Below are 17,209 nucleotides of genomic sequence, written 5' to 3' on the forward strand. Positions count from 1 at the left end.
AAATGTCCATGAAATTTCCTAATGAATTATTTAAAAAAAAATCTATATCAAATGTAATATAAGATTCAACTTCGTTCTGCTTGCGGCTTTATAAAAAATGTAAAAAATTTATTAAACTCTCTTTCCGTTTTCGCTTTTTGAAACTTTAAAGTTCTTTAAAAATCAATTTGATGAGAAAATTAAGAACTGAGTTTGCATCATTTCTTCTTAAAATCTATAGTTTCAGGTGGTCATGAATTTTTTCCTGGATGTCAAAAAAACAACAGTGCTTGTCGCACGGTGTAATCAGTATAATAATCAGCATTTGGATTTCCATTGTGCTTTGTGTTATGCAAATACTTTAATCTGTTGATTATGAACTCAAATATGCAAAATTTTAGTAGCAATATATTCTCGCAATCTGCTTTTTAAACATCCGCCGTGGCCGAATGGGTTGGCTCCTCCTATCTTGTACTATATTCTTAACACTTTGTGTGCGGAATCTTGGTGGGCGCAGGGATTTTGCGAGCAAATTTAGTTTTTCAGTTAAATCTCAATAAATCAAATAATATTTAATTTTTTAACCAAAACTTTATGTATTTTATATTGAAATATAACATTATGGCATTGCCCTAACCCGTATTAGTACGTGTCTCCCGCTCAAGTATCAATCGTTAGAAAACGTACTAGTACGTGTCCCGTAAGTATGATCTATATGATGACTATATAAATAATAATAATTACGTCGGACTATGTAAATCATAAAAAATAAACTGCCGTAATAACGGTACAGACGAGTACAGTATTACGTCACAATACAGTTTGATCTCACAGACGGTGGAATATCCTGGCGTTTTGTGGATTTTCATCTTTTCATCCCGCCATTTTAATTAAAGTTAAAGAAATCTCATATATTGAAAAACAAAAACCAAAGCCATTACAAAACATGATTCAACGATAAAAGGTTTGCTCAGTAAGTAGCTTTCTCGTTCTCTCTTGACAAATCGGCTCCCTTAGCAAGACACTGGGTTGCTAGCTCTAGAAATTTTGAGTAAAAGTGGAGGAAAAGTAAAGTAGAAAACACATTTAATTTTCAAAATGGCCTGCTTACGAGCAACAACTCGCTAAAAAGTTTTCATCGGTATGTTCAGGACTATGGTAGTATGACTTGAAATACATACCGCTTAAGTCCGGATATGATAGAGTAATTGACGCAATGCGAGATCGATGAGAGGTGGATTTACAAAGCTTTATTTCCTATGATATGATGATTTAGACGGAATCCATGTTTTGCAAAAAGCTAGCATTTCCCAAACAGTTACGACAGGGAGAATAATTGGGTAGTCCCGACACGATCGATAACATTACATACCTCATTATAAAAAAGTTGGGATTGACGGAACTTATTTCCAATGAGCCCACCTTCCCATGGATGGATGAAGTGTCCAGAGGAGGCTTGGCAAAGCACAGTACCAGCATGAAAAAGCTTCTTATAAAAAACCATCTACCGGAATCGGCTTAAAACCGTAGGTCCTTCCATTTGTGGAATGCGCGCTACAAATAGGAGGAGAATCTCGGTCAAACACCTTATAAAATTGTACGTGCCAATTATTTATTTATTTTTAACAAAATAGTTTCATATTGGCGAAACTTCGCGATCGGTTTTAAATTTAAAAATTAATTCACAAAATAAAATTAAGGAGGATTAAGTGAAATAATTTCTTGTTTTAATATTAGACTTGGTAATTTCCGCTAATAAATTCTATTTGTACCATTATATACATTCAAATATTAATTAAAATTTATTTTTTAAATCATTCGCAGTTTGCTTCCATTTAAGTAAGAAAATACTTTTTTTGTTTACCATGTTTACCAAAAAGGATTTAATATTTTCCACTCTATTCACTTTCTTAAATACAACCTTTTGTAAGGGAATGTCAAAAATCGAATGTCACAAGTGAGCAAACCTTGAATAATTGAATCATGATTACAACACATATACATATGTGCCCATAATTATGAAGCTGGTATAAGTCAACATTAAAAAAATGAGTTTATCGCTTATTTTACATCCACATTATCTTAAGGGGTAACACCACTGTACACGTGTAAAATAAACACGATTTTTAAAGAATTTTTTTGTTTAGAAGGAAAGGGAAAACAATCACTCTGATTTGGGAAGTTATTACTTATATACTAAAATACAAAACTACAAAATTTGATCGAAAAATTTTACAAAATGGCGGCATTGGAGACATTTTTGTAATGTGGTTTCTCTTGAAGGAGCTCCGCGGCACGCAGCACAGAGGGTGCAAATTTTAATCTGGAACAAAGAAACATTTTTTTTCTTAATCTAGATAAGAATAGCTAGAGAAATACGTAGGGGATTTAAAAAATATTTATTTTTGTGGAATTAGCAAGCATTTGAAGGAAAAAACTCTATTTTGGACAAAAAAAAACGGCACTTAAATAATTATAACAATCGTTTAAATTAATCTATCGAAAATCCCCTACGCTCTTCTCTTAAGAAGGTTATTATACAGACGTAGTGAAAAACCTTATTAAAAATATTTAAAATTGTTTGAGTTTTGCTGCGTGCCAATTTCAGAAAACGTGTTTTGAGAAAAACGCGTTTAAAGTTTGGAAATTTGGAGAAGTCGTTAGGTAGCAGTCACTAACGCTTGGTTAAAAGCTTAAAATATTTATGAAATAAACTTCGGTAACGTATAAAACTTTTCGTTCTGTATTTTAAAAGGTTCAAAGAATTTTTTAAGCTTATAAAAAAAAATTAATTTTTTGAAATATCTACAGTGGTGTTACCCCTTAAACTATTCGTATTTTATGTAATTTTCACGACATCGTCAAAAATGAACCTACAGACAGGTGATGTAATTCCAACGTTATACGGAATTCATTTAGTGTTAATTATGAAAGTGGTCTAAGTCAAAAATTGGAAGAAATTACATATAATTTATATTTACTGAATGGAAAAATCCAAGCATGCAATAATGAGGATTTCTCTCCCACATCTTAGAGAAAGTCATGATGTAAATTTACAAAATGCAGAAAAAGCTAGGAACTGTCTTGCAGAGGACCAGAAAAAAGCCAGAGGAAATTCTAGCGAACACTATGAATCCTCGATTGATTAACAAAAAGCTCTTCCGTGCCCTAAACTGTCTGTTTCGTTAATTAGTCTATTATAAGCGAAATATTTACGTTTATAACTTGGGCTTCCATAATTTCCATAATGACAATGTCAAGATGGATGAGATAAACTTACAGGATCAAGAGGTAAACAGATGCATTTTAGCGAATATGGAGGATATTATAATTACTCAAAAACTCGTAATAGCATACAGTGGTGTTCAGGCCAAAATCGTAACATTAACGGATGGAAATTGCTTATAATAATATTGAAACGGTAGACCACAAATTTTTGGTATTGGGTCATATATGGTATGGGTATATGTGTTTACTGCCATACATCCCACCACCATGAATATTTTAAGAGTGATAATGAAAGAGTGATAAAAATGATTATTTTCTAAAACTAATTAATAAATGTTCATGAATTACTTCGTTAAAGTTATTGTTTCAAATAAAACTCATTGTTCTTAATTGCACTAAGTCATTTATAGGACATTCAATTAATTTTGAAAATAGTCTAAGTCAATTAAAGCTTTAAAAACAACATTTTTGAATGAAGTTCATATTATATTTCATATTGATAATAAATTTTCATTAGTCAAGACAAAGAAAATTATAAATTAAAATGTCGCATAATACAAAAATAGGTTTTTAACTCGCTCAAACGCAATTCTTAAATATCGCGAAATAAGATATATATGACTTAGATCACTTTTATAATTGTAGGCACCTATATACATATACTTGTTTTTTTCAGCGTATAAAAGTGTTTGTTTTATTTTTGAATAGAAAAAACGCATGGGTTAATTTGGAAGAGAAATGTAAAAAAAAAAACGTTTTGAAAGAACTGATTAATCTTCTGTTAAATTATATAACAATGACTTTTTGAAACCTAAGTTTGCTAAAGTTAAGAAGCGATTATTTACATGTAATACGCAGATATTGTGAGCAATGTCTTACATGCATACATGTGTAAGTATATAAATATTAACCAAATAGCATGCTGGTCTGCCCATAGAGTTGAGTGTGGTGAATAGTTTTTACATTTCCCCTCTTTATGCTTTTAACGAAGCTATTTTGGTGTAACTCCAAATGGTATAAAGTGAAAAGTGAGGAACTTATGGTAGGAAAATATTCGTTTAACTAATTTTCAAAAATAATTTATATTTTAAAATACACATACTATGTAAGGATCACAAGTGTCCAATGTCGATTTACCATAAAAATGCCCAGAAGGTGGCAGCTTAGACTGCACTTAAAACAAATTTCAGACGTAAACCTTCAAATCGCTGATACACGTAAATATTTTTTAGTTCCCGTTACGATACTTTTGCCGGACCCTTGCCTTGTAGGGAAAAAGTTCGAGTTTGTCGTGCAGTGGTATGTACGCTGAATTGTTTACTCTTGACTTGCTACCTCTTCTAAAATTAAAAGTAACCAAATCATTGACTATACTATTATTAAGCAAACAAAACAGAGCGTACTAGGAACGAAGCTAAAATTCTAAATTATTCCATTTTAGCCGAAACTTCAATATTAACTTCACATAACCAAATATTTCGTAACTACTTTATTGATGTTTTAACTAAAAAATACGTGGCTCGCTTATAATTTGTGTTTGTTCATTTACATTTTTCTCAATTTCAATTGAATTTATACGAATCATTGTGTTTGGAGAACGCTGGAAGTTAATACGCATATATTGCTTCCTGCGCTTCTTCTTAAAATGTGTCTTTGTGTGCGTTAACGTTTTCTCAATAATGGTGGCGTTCACGTTTACCAAACCCTGAGGAAGCAGTGGCCGACCGATTAATGTAAAGTCCTTCGCACCTGCCAGAAGTACTTTTTCCAAGCGAATTTGGTCTCCAATCGTTGGTGGCCAATAACCTTCCACAAGAATAATGTCTCCCGCTGTGATTTTAAACTGCTTGCCACACAAATGCACAATAGCGAATAACCTTCCTTCCTTTTCGGCTGCAAGTTGTGTGTTTACTTTATTGAAGACATCTTGACATTCTTTCTGTTCGACCTCTGCAATCTTTTCATTTGTGTTTGCTACAGCAAGAGTATTCACCAAAGAGGCTTTTTGTTGTTGCACAAGACGAGGTGTAATGTTTAGGGCACGAAATGTGTCTATAATTTAAATTGAATGAAATTCGTGAGATTGGTGGGAATAAACATACTTACATGTTAGGTTACTGACAAGGCAAGGCTTGCGCGCCGCAGAAAGTAAATTCTTGACCAAAAACGCCATTATTTTTGCTATTAATAATGAAAAAATAATTACGAACTATTGCACAAACACTGCATCCTAACCACAAAATCAACTTTGACTTTTCAGACAGCTGACATGATTCTTCCTCTTTTATCTATGTGGAGGTACAGCACGGCAAGGAAATATTCACAATAACGTGGTGTATATAAATATCATTTCACAGTATGGTGTATTTTTTTGAAAATAGGATGGAAAGGTATCAGATTTTGTATTTTTTTCTTATAAAATTAAGAATAATTAAGAATACTACGTTTCAATGAAAACAAAAATTATAATGAAAGCTCCGAACGCTTAAAGCGACAGAATAAAGTTTAGTAAAAGGTAAAATAATTAATCTTTCTCGCATAGTACCTTGAGAGAAATGTAAAAATTTTGAAGTAAAAATATTCCCCATTTGTGTATTTATATTTTTTGCGAGCAAAGTTGTGTTATTAAAAGGTAAAATAAATCAGCTTTCGGCTACGAATGACATTGGAACTGTTAATTTACTATACTTGGTACACACGACATTTAAAGTTACACATCTCATAAAATAATAAATAAATTAAATTATTTGAATTTATCTTATCTTTAACTTGAGCAAAAATGTAAATGTCTCAAAGAAAACATGTTGGCCTTATTGCGATAGGTTGGAACAATTACCACGCCTTTTCCAAATGACAACTATGTTTAAGCGAAAACGGACGACATTTTATTTGTAAATAGCCAATAACAAAAAAATACTTACGGTTACGGTTATGACTACCTCTAATTGATTACAGTGTTGCCCATAGCTTGGTTCGATCAGCAGATTTACGTGGTTATGGTTATGACACCAGTAATTAACCTTAAAAATCGTTATGGTTAATACTACGGTTCAGGTTATGGCGTTATGCCATGTCACCTCTAATAGACCCATCACAATCGGTCCGTTCCGTCTGTTGCGGCAACGAATTTTACTGACAGCAAAATAGATTACGTATATTTGAGTCGAAGGCGCCAATTACGTGCCGTAAACCAAGACGGAATTCACAAAAACCGGCAACTTCCTATTTTTGCCGTACGGCAAGTGCAGCGAAAATAACAACTGTTAAAAGAAGAACAATTTTGTATCGCACACATTTTTATCGTTAGTGGTTTGCCTTGAAAAATGAATGATTTCGAAGTTATGGTCGCACCCACCGTTTACGACTACCATTGTTTTTTTGTTTGCGGCAATACTTTCATTGTGTCACCACAGTACGCTTTACATGTTACGTCAATCAAATGCATTGCCGTAACGGTCGGAACGGACCCATTGTGACAGCCCTATAATTTAACCTCAAAGATGGATGAAACACATCTATCCGAGTGTAGTACAATGGTCTTCCTGACTGAGTGCCTATCCAACCTCTCACAAATTAAAAAAAAAAAGAGGTTGTCTGTAAAGTCGGTTTACTGACGATAGTTTAACGTGATAACGTCACAAGAAAATACTAATTGAATGGTTGCATTTTTCAAAAGAAAATTTTAATTTTATTTGTTTGATAGATATTTTGTATGGATATAGAGAATGAGTTAACATTAACATAACATAATATACTTTAACATAACATAACATAACATAACATAACATAACATAACATAACATAACATAACATAACATAACATAACATAACATAACATAACATAACATAACATAACATAACATAACATAACATAACATAACATAACATAACATAACATAACATAACATAGCATAACATAACATAACATAACATAACATAACATAACATAACATAACATAACATAACATAACATAACATAACATAACATAACATAACATAACATAACATAACATAACATAACATAACATAACATAACATAACATAACATAACATAACATAACATAACATAACATAACATAACATAACATAACATAACATAACATAACATAACATAACATAACATAACATAACATAACATAACATAACATAACATAACATAACATAACATAACATAACATAACATAACATAACATAACATAACATAACATAACATAACATAACATAACATAACATAACATAACATAACATAACATAACATAACATAACATAACATAACATAACATAACATAACATAACATAACATAACATAACATAACATAACATAACATAACATAACATAACATAACATAACATAACATAACATAACATAACATAACATAACATAACATAACATAACATAACATAACATAACATATCAAACATAACATAACATTACATAACATATCATAACATAACATAACATGCTGTTCAAGCAAGGTAACGACGCATGAGCAAGATAACGACGCATTTTTTAGTGCGTGCAGCTGGCTACATAGAATTATAAGACGTTATCACGTCAAAAAATAATAATAACATTAAAACAACAGGTATTATTAACAAACTTGGTTTTATTTTAAATTCTTCAAGTAAATCAAATTAATAATAATCAATAAGAAGGCATATGCAAATACAAATAAGTGAATTTATATATGTACATATGCGCATATACATACACATATACGCTCACTTAAGTAGGAGAGAGTAAGATGTCGAACGTTGCCGTTCGTTTGCTTTGTTTGCTTTGTCGTTCGTTCCGCGCTTTTGCTTGCAGTTCATTTAAGGTAACGGCAATGAGCAAGGTAACGACATGTGAGCAAGGTAACGGCAATGAGCAAGGTAACACTAATGAGAAAGGTAACGGCAATGAGCAAGGTAACGACACATTTTTTCGTGCGTGCAGCCTGTTAAATCGAATTATAAGACGTTATCACGTCAAAAATCGTTCTACTTAGGACCAAGAGAGATTGCAGCTTCTGTTGAGCATCTCCCGGTGGTACGTGGCCTACCACTCCTCGACCAGCTTGTTGAAAGGGGTCTCAACACAGGGCATGCTTGGTAACATTGCCATCACTATTTTAAGCATATGTATGTCCTATCTACTGTCACTTCGGTCCGAGTTGGTATTGTACGGGGCCAAAAAATATATTTAGTTTTTTTACGAATAAGTGGGCTTAGTACCAGTTTTTCAGTGCTAGTTTAACTGTGGTGAATTTTTAAACTGAGTTTAGCCCTGCAAAATTGATCTCTTCAACTCGGTTTAACTTGTACTAAGGGAATAAGAAGTATGCACGTTCGCACAACAGTAATTGGAAATAAGTCTATAGAGCCCCCTTAATGATTTAATCAAAAGTTTCAAATTTATATATATACATATTATATTATATTACTTTGTATACGTTAACGTGTGTGTAAAAACTTGATATGCATCAGTAAGCTTTTCGCTCTCATTCTTTAGTCTAACTTTGCTCTTTATTAAATACTTTTATGCTCAGGTAAATTACTTCAAATCTCTGTTCTCTTCTAAGGCGCTAATTTCGTTGTGCTGATTATTTCGTTAATTGTGTTAGTAGTGATCCAACAACGAATTTAGGTTGTTCGTTTTATACTTCTAAACATATTTGCTGTGCTTCGCCCGATAAAAATTATGCCGGCAGAAAATACGCTACATGTAAGTTAAATAATATAAATTAAATGAATATGCTCATAGAATATAATGGGTGAAGTAAAAGTTTCCAGCAATTTTCCACTAGATATTCATTTCTCACGATTTGTACCAGAGTGCGACGGATACCTAGATTCTGTATGTATATACTGGTAAATGATCCAGGCTTTGTATTATGATCAGTCGTTTATGTTCAGTAATAAATTAATGAACTGTTAGCTAATTGTGCAAGACGATTGCGGCAACACATTCATGCCCGCTTCATCTACCAAAGTACAATTGCTAATTTGGGGGCAATAATTGGCCAGCGGCTATTAAGTACGAGAATTATAATGACAGATACAATAGATCTCGTTTCTGAACAAAATGCAAGTGTCTTGTTTGGAGTGTGGTGGCTGAATTCCTAAAGCCGGATGACACCGTAGTGACAAATTTTGTTTATTGCCGTAGTTGCTGTAAAGTCCTGAAGTATCATATACCGGAAGCCAAATATCTGATTTGAATTGCTTCAAGTGCTGCAAAAACGGGAAAGAGTTGCAGTTTTTGAAATTTGTTAGAGCATTGGACAAAAAGGAGCCCGTTGAGAAATACAACTCAAGATAACCAGCTCTTTTCGGCAGTAAATGGTAAACCCCCGGCGTCATTACAGCCAAAGCTCGAAACGTTTTGTGGCGCGAGCCACTCGACATCTTCGAGTCTTGTTTGCCTTTACAAGCATTAGCCCTGCACGCATGCCTAACGAGCCTCCACAAAAGTGAGATTGTGTTGATGATATACGAAAAAAATCAACACACCCTATGCTCATGTTATTTCACGGCCGTCTGAACAAGAATTGATTAAACGAGTGTGTGAATACGTATGAATGGCAAAATTCTGTTGCTGAGTCCTCGATGACGTGGCAGCCGAAGTTACTCTCTCAAGTTTGTTATTCATTCCACTCACCTCTCTTTCTGTCGAATACAAATGATAAAGTTACTTTTACGATTTTGCTGTGGATGGTCAAACCTTGTAATCTCTCATCTTTGAAAAATCAAGGGGATCAGCGCTCAGGCCGACCGATTGAAAATCGAATAAACGGCCGAAATGGCGATGCCAGTTGTCTACCTAGAAGCTGCCTCTATTGATTATGTTTTGCGGTTACCTTTTAGAATAAATGTTACGCTAAACATCCGCCGAAAGTCACTATGATCCGAAACTCGCGAAAATGTATTGAAAAATTAGATTGACAGAATGGGCTACTGTAAAGCGAGTCATCGAAGTTATTTCTGTGAAATTGTGCTCCATGCTTAATAGCAAGGTTTATTCTTTCTAATTAATAAAAAAAAAAAATTAAAAATATTCATGTGCGTTTTGCTAAAATTTCAGACACTAGATGGTCCATCCATCGCTTTTGTCGGGCAACTAAATATTTATATAATTATGCAAGTATAATATTCAAAGGTATTTCAGATTCCTAAATTACATTTTCTTCATACATATATACTTCGTAGATACCTAGAATCATTACTACATATATTCTGATATTTTAGTTCACAGAAATCACGATCCCCGCAACATACGGCCATATATCGGGACGTTGGTATGGTGACCAGTCAGTTCGCCCGCTACTCGCATTGCATGGTTGGCTCGATAATTGTGGTACCTTTGCTAAATTGGCACCGCTACTCGTGCGAACAGCTGGCAGTGTGCTATGCATCGACCTTCCCGGACATGGCTACTCCTCACATCTACCACCTGGAATAATATATCATATCATGGAGTATGTGCGCGTTATAATAGGTTTGATGAAATCATACAACTGGTCCAAGGTATCGCTAATGGGTCATTCCATGGGTGGATCAGTGGCGTTTTACTTCACAGCACTCTATCCAACCAAAGTTGATCTCCTAATTGAAATTGATATCGTCAAAAGAGATAGTCTTGGCCCAGTACTCTACCTAGATCATCGCCGATTTGCAATGAATAAAGCGCTGCTAGACAATGAACGTTTAATGGATGCTGCAATTCTTCAGGAACCGCCAAGCTATGCGTTTGCCGAGTGTGAACGTTTGCTCCATAAGGGTTCGGGGTACTCTGTGAATCTTGAAAACTGCAAATATATTTTGGAAAGGAACTTGAGTAGATCGCGAAAATACCCCGAAAAATATTACTTTTCACGTGACACACGAGTTAAATACATACTGGATTTAGAGGCAGAAAAAGCATTTTTCCAAGCCATGGCAATGCGTATTTGTGTGATGAAAATTCCGCACTTGGTTATCAAAGCCGGTGCCTCCACTAATATAGGCCCTGAATCCACAGAGTTGATTGCTATAATGAACGAAAATAATCCACACTTTGAAACGCATGTGGTGCCGAATGGAACTCACCATGTGCACTTGAACGATGCGCCGCTTATCGCCAAATTGATCGCGCCCTTTTTGAAGCGCTATCGCCCACTGGCAGTCTTCCAAGTTCAGCAGTCAGGTGCTAAAAATGAATTGCTGGCAAAGGGTAAATTGTGATCTTGAAATGCTCGTCTTTAAATTTTAATTAAATTTTATGGCTTTACTCATAAAAATGTGCGCATAAGCAAATTGCGCTTAATATAGCATAGTACATGTATTATAGTAGTACTTAAGCTTGTATGTATGTATGTATATGTACTTATGTAGACTAATGTAATGAGATCAGAGTTCGTTGGTTAAATATTTTTTTATTTTATTAACAAATTTGGTACACAGATGCGTATGTAGCTTTTTTTTAATTGTTGTAAATACATGTTGATTTTTCTTTTGGAAAGAGTGTTGTTTAATTCTCGAAAGTTTAGAGTTTTAGTCTATTATAAACCACACAGAAGGTAACCTTAAATCCCACCAGAGATCTGTGGAGGCGTCGAGTTAACGAGTGCGAAATGTCGGAGAGCCAAGTAAGTGAAATTATCGCACTGTCGATTGGAGCTGATAACGATTTGTTTAGGGGGAAAAACCAGCAAACGAAAATTCATTCAAGATAGTGTGTCTCTATTAATTTTATAGCCATTCGAATTGCAAATTCCAGTGCCGTGGGGATACATCGCTGGCTGCTGGTATGGTAATCAACACGCACGTCCCCTGCTCGCCTTGCACGGTTGGCAAGATAATGTCGGCAGTTTCGCCCGCTTAGCTCCGCTTATTGCTCCACACCGGCCCATACTAGCCATTGATTTGCCGGGTCACGGTCGTTCCTCACACTTTCCAGCCGGTCTTTATTATCACTTCAATGACTTTGTACGCATAGTTCATCGTATTGTTCGTTACTATAAATGGCATAAAATCTCTTTTATTGGTCACTCAATGGGAGCTGCACTTAGTTTCTATTATGCCGCACTTTTTCCAAACAAGGTGGACATGATCATTGCCATCGATGCGTTGACTACGCCTTATTTTTTGCCAAATATACAAATTACTTTGACATCTGTGATGATGGAGAAGACATTAAACGCCGAGGATCGCTGGTTGAAAGAGCCTGCGCCACTTTATACCTATGAGGGCTTGGAAGATTTGCTATATCGTGGTTCAGAGCAGTCTGTGGAATTGGCACATTGTAAATTTCTGCTGGAACGTAGTGTTAAACGGTCGGAGTGCAACTCTGACTTGTATTATTTCTCACGCGACGCGCGAGTTAAGCTTTTAGATATGGTTTTTACTCAGCCTGAATTGGTGCTGGCAATGGCTGAACGTTTGCACAATATCCATTATCTCGTCATTAAAGCTGAATTTTCGGAATATATAAAGGAGGAGAATCTTAAGGAAGTCATCAGTGTTTTACGTGCCAATAATCGCACATTCGAGTTTCATCTGTTGAAAGGAGAAAAGCATCACGTTCATTTGAATAACCCTGAGCGAGTGGCGTCGTATATAGTGCCATTTTTACGAATGAATGACGTTCACGGGATAGAGCCAATTGCGAAGCTTTAGTTACGATACGATAAGGCATAAGCATAGGTAGGAATGGTAATTATTAAAAATAATAAATTAAAAAATATAACTTGAAATTTAATTATTATTTCCTTACCACTTTTTTGTGCCAAAATATCTAATCTATGTAGTATTTTTTTTTATTTTTAGATGCAGGGGAATGATTGCTATTTGACTATTTGTGTTTTTCTCTGACAAATTGTGCATATTTTCTAAATTATATTTTTTTATTATTTTGCTCATGGGTCATTACTTTTCGATTTTAATTAAAAAACATATTTGCTTAAACTCAATCTTAGGTCAGTTTTGTCCATACAAACCATTATTTTTTATAACCTCAATTTTCTTTTAATATTTGCATGTTACGATTTGTAACAAACTTGTACCTCCGAGTAGTATTTGGATTCCCTGTTTATTGAAATATGAAGTCAGTTTTCCCAAATTCAAAATATGTAACTCATAAATTAAAGAAAACTGCTGGACTCTTATGGAACTTATTGCACTGTGCACCAATCGAAGCTAGTCCAAACTTTTCTAATATTTGGTGCAAGTATTTATACCTATACGGCGGTCGCTGAATGTTAGTGCGTGCCTACCGTTCGAGAGTGCGTGGATTCGAATCTCCGTGCTTAAAATACTAAAAGGATAGAACGTTTTAACTAACAGGTGGCCCCTCGGCAGGCAATGGTAAGCCGGTAAGTAAGACAATGAAAAACCTCCTCATAAAAAATATCTTCGTTCGGAGTTGGCTTAAAACTTTAGGTGTGTCCATTTGTGGAACAACATCAAGACGCATACCACAAGTAGAAGGAGGAGCTCGGAGTGTGTAAGAGCCAATTATATACATATATATATATATACCTATCCGGAAATAAAACGCTCAATTGATTTCCAAACCTTAGCCGGAATTTTTTTCTACGGCCTACTAGATTTTTCAAGTAGCTTTCAAAAAAGTGGAAAAATGGTTAAAATATGTACATGTCTGATCGAAATGAAAGTGTCAGACGTATAGTAAAATTTCACAGGAAATATTTTCGTACAATATTTTAATACACTAGCTCCTTAGGAGCCATGATTCTTACTTTAAGAAACCCCTTTAAAAAATTAATTGCGAAAGGGGTTAGTAGATTAAAATGTTCTAGAAAACTATTCTCGGGAAAATTTTATGAGTGGTCTCCTCAGGCCTCATGTCACCAACGTAGAAATTCATGGAGTAGTTAGACTACTTTAATCGAAAATGTGAGCAATACCATATATCCTCATTTTCAAAATATCAGAACTCTTATTTCTAAAACATTCGCAAAATAGTTAATTTTGTATGAGTAAAGAACCTACCGGCTGACCCTGATATTTTTTATTTCGAAATAGTAATATATGAAGTAAAGTTTCTCCAAGAGACTATATAACAAATTACACCTATACCTCGCTTTACACGGTATTCGCTTAAAACGGATTCGTTCTTACACGGTTTTCAAAATCAAAACAAATTTTTATTATTTATTTTTATGTAATTTATTTTAACATTATTTTAAATCCGGCAATACAACATGCTATTCTGTCACAATACTTTGATAATGTACTTTAATCAAAACAAAAACAAAGAGGGAATTTACCTTTAAATGCTAAAGCAAACAATTTTTTACCAAGGGGAAAGCAAAAATTAACAAAACCGGCATGAAGAGAAAAATTATTTCTTTAGAAACTAAAATTGAAATTTTGGACCGCTTAAGAAATAAAGAAATAATGGTGGATATTGCTAAATTTTATTCAATGAACGAAGCAAAAATAAGATCAATAAAGAAAAACGAAGACTCAATTAGAAAAAGTGTAGCAGCTGTAATGCATACGAGTAGCGCAGCTAGCGGTCATTAGATTGCAAAAGATCGTATAACGATTCTTCTTTGCAGAAATGCTTCTGGAGATCCAATTATAAAGCCATTGGTAATTGGTAAAGCTAACCGACCACGATCGTTTAAAGGTTTGAATATTAACAATCTTCCCGTTTATTGGAAAGCCAATAAAAGAGCTTGGGTTACCGCAACGTTGTTCAATGATTGGTTCCATAACATTTCTGTGTCAGATGTGTAAAAGTATTTAATCAAAAAAGGGTTACCTCTTAAAGTCTTTCTAATTCTTGATAACGCTCCAGGACACCCTCAAGACTTGTAACTTGAAAATGTTGAAGTTGTTTTTTTACCTCAAAGTACGACTTCTTTGCTGCAACCCCTAGACCTAGGGATAATTTCGACTTTCAAGGCCCTGCATTTAAAAACGTCATTCAGATATATGTTAGATCATGTGGAAAATAAAAGAACTCTTTCAATTATTGATGCCTGGACAAAATTTACAATGTTGGATTGTCGTATAACGAGATTGAAAAATCAACGCTGCGTGCCTGTTGGAAATCTTTATGGCCTGATATATTTAATGGTGAGAATAGTAGCGTAGCTTTGGAGGAAGAGTATTCTCGGATAATTGAGTTGGGTCAAGAATTAGGTGGAGAAGGCTTTGACGATATAACTCAAGCAGATATTAAAGAATTCAAGCAAGATCAGGAACTAAACTTAATTGAAATGGTTAAAAGTTGTGAGGAAAATAGTGTTGAATATGACTTTGAATCTGGCATCGAAAACAATGAATCCAATGCAATCACAGCTAAATTTGTTCACGAGGAACTTGTACTAGGAAACTATTTTCAAGGAGGAGATGTTATTTTAGATCGCGGTCTTAAATGTCAACGAGGTGTTAATGATCTATTAAAACAATATGAAGGGGTCTACAAAGATATGACACATAAAAATAAGCAACAAAAGCTTATTTCAGAATTTTTTCCAAAAAAATTCTCATGAAACTATGACTACAACCAATTCAGTAAATGCAGAAGAAAAATAGAATGATATTATTAAATCCAGTGAAGAGTCAGATATTACAAGTTCGTAAGAGAAAACTAATAGTCGAAAGTGATAGTAATTAAGTTCGCTTAAAAATAGGGATAAGCTGTACATATTTATAGATATTATTATCCAAAATTTGTTTTATTTATAATGAAGTACATATGTAATTTTTTTTAATGGAATGCATTTTTGGTTTTACTTATTTCTATGTTTTTATGACTTAAATGATTCTTTTATGTCTTATTAGCGGCCGCCGTAGCCGAATGGGTTGGTGCGTGATTACCATTCGGAATTCACAGAGAGGTCGTTGGTTCGAATCTCGGTGAAAGCAAAATTAATAAAAACATTTTTCTAATAGCGGCCGCCCCTCGGCAAGCAATGGCAAACCTCCGAGTGTATTTCTGCCATGAAAAAGCTCCTCATAAAAATATCTGCCGTTCGGAGTCGGCTTGAAACTGTAGGTCCCTCCATTTGTGGAACAACATCGAGACGCACACCACAAATAGGAGGAGGAGCTCGGCCAAACACCTAACAGAAGTGTACGCGCCAATTATTTATTTTTTATTTTTATTTTAGATATATATATATATATTACTTAACTAAAGGGTGATTTTTTAAGAGCTATAGGAAAGTTTTCAAAAAAACACACGTAAAATTCAGAAAAATGCATGCAATTTTTATTTAAATCGATAGTACAGTGCATATAATTTAATGTTAGAAGATTATTTCATGCAAATGTTGAACGCGACTGCGCTTCAAATGGTCAATCCGCTCAGTCCAATTTCGGCATACTCTTTCCAATGTTTCGGCCGTATCTCACATATAAATGCTGTAATGTTGTCTTCTAATGCGTTAATTGAAGCAGGCTTGTCTGAATAGACATGCGATTTAACATAGCCCCACAAAAAATAATCTAAAGGCGTTATATCGCACGATCTGGGTGGCCAATTGACAGGTCCCGAAGTGAAATAAGATGTTCACCGAACTCGCCTCTGCTGAAGCCACATGTCATGCAAGTCAAGTTCTTGCATTTTGGGCAAAAAAAAGTTGGATATCATTTCACGGTAGCGCTCACCATTCACAGTTGCGTTACGATTCACAGTTTGCAACTAAAATCAATATTAGCAAAGCAAAAAACATAAGAAAAGCAAAAGCAAAACATATTAAACAAAGTGTTTGTACTTTGTAAACAACGAAAGGGAGGGGTGTATGTAGACTTCTGTCGGCACCTGTACATAAATGAGAATAAAGGAAATGTTAAGAATTAATTTAAATAAATAAAACATCAAATTTCGTGTTATATATAGAGACATCTACATCTAACGAGCTTTAGTACATATAAGTATGAAGATCTCTCAAAACTCTAATGATTGGGATTTTTTAAGCGAGTTAGGTTTTTGTTTATCATTTCATTTGCGGAGCAGATCGCTGCATCTCTCAAAGGACTTATGAAATGATAACTTGAAAGC

The 17,209-nt window shown here is 34.2% G+C and overlaps 3 protein-coding genes across 3 annotated transcripts; 2 read left to right on the forward strand and 1 right to left on the reverse strand.

The window, feature by feature from the left end:
• Positions 1–4,674: 4,674 nt before the first annotated feature.
• Positions 4,675–5,472, reverse strand: LOC129241128 (39S ribosomal protein L21, mitochondrial). Its single transcript, XM_054877309.1, has 2 exons — positions 5,314–5,472; positions 4,675–5,259 (listed from the first exon to the last, which is right to left on the reverse strand). Exons 1-2 carry the CDS (start codon positions 5,378–5,380, stop codon positions 4,712–4,714), a joined length of 615 nt encoding a protein of 204 aa, XP_054733284.1. The 5' UTR covers positions 5,381–5,472; the 3' UTR covers positions 4,675–4,711.
• A 3,354-nt stretch (positions 5,473–8,826) lies between these two features.
• Positions 8,827–11,811, forward strand: LOC129242803 (probable serine hydrolase). The gene is made up of 2 exons (XM_054879653.1): positions 8,827–8,914; positions 10,438–11,811. Exons 1-2 carry the CDS (start codon positions 8,891–8,893, stop codon positions 11,410–11,412), a joined length of 999 nt encoding a protein of 332 aa, XP_054735628.1. The 5' UTR covers positions 8,827–8,890; the 3' UTR covers positions 11,413–11,811.
• LOC129242104 (probable serine hydrolase) lies at positions 11,802–12,846 on the forward strand. The gene is made up of 2 exons (XM_054878662.1): positions 11,802–11,816; positions 11,926–12,846. The coding sequence occupies exons 1-2, from the start codon at positions 11,802–11,804 to the stop codon at positions 12,844–12,846; spliced, it is 936 nt and encodes a 311-aa protein (XP_054734637.1).
• The last annotated feature ends 4,363 nt before the right edge of the window (positions 12,847–17,209 follow it).

Source organism: Anastrepha obliqua, chromosome 3 (assembly GCF_027943255.1).
Source record: "Anastrepha obliqua isolate idAnaObli1 chromosome 3, idAnaObli1_1.0, whole genome shotgun sequence".
NCBI lineage: Eukaryota > Metazoa > Arthropoda > Insecta > Diptera > Tephritidae > Anastrepha > Anastrepha obliqua.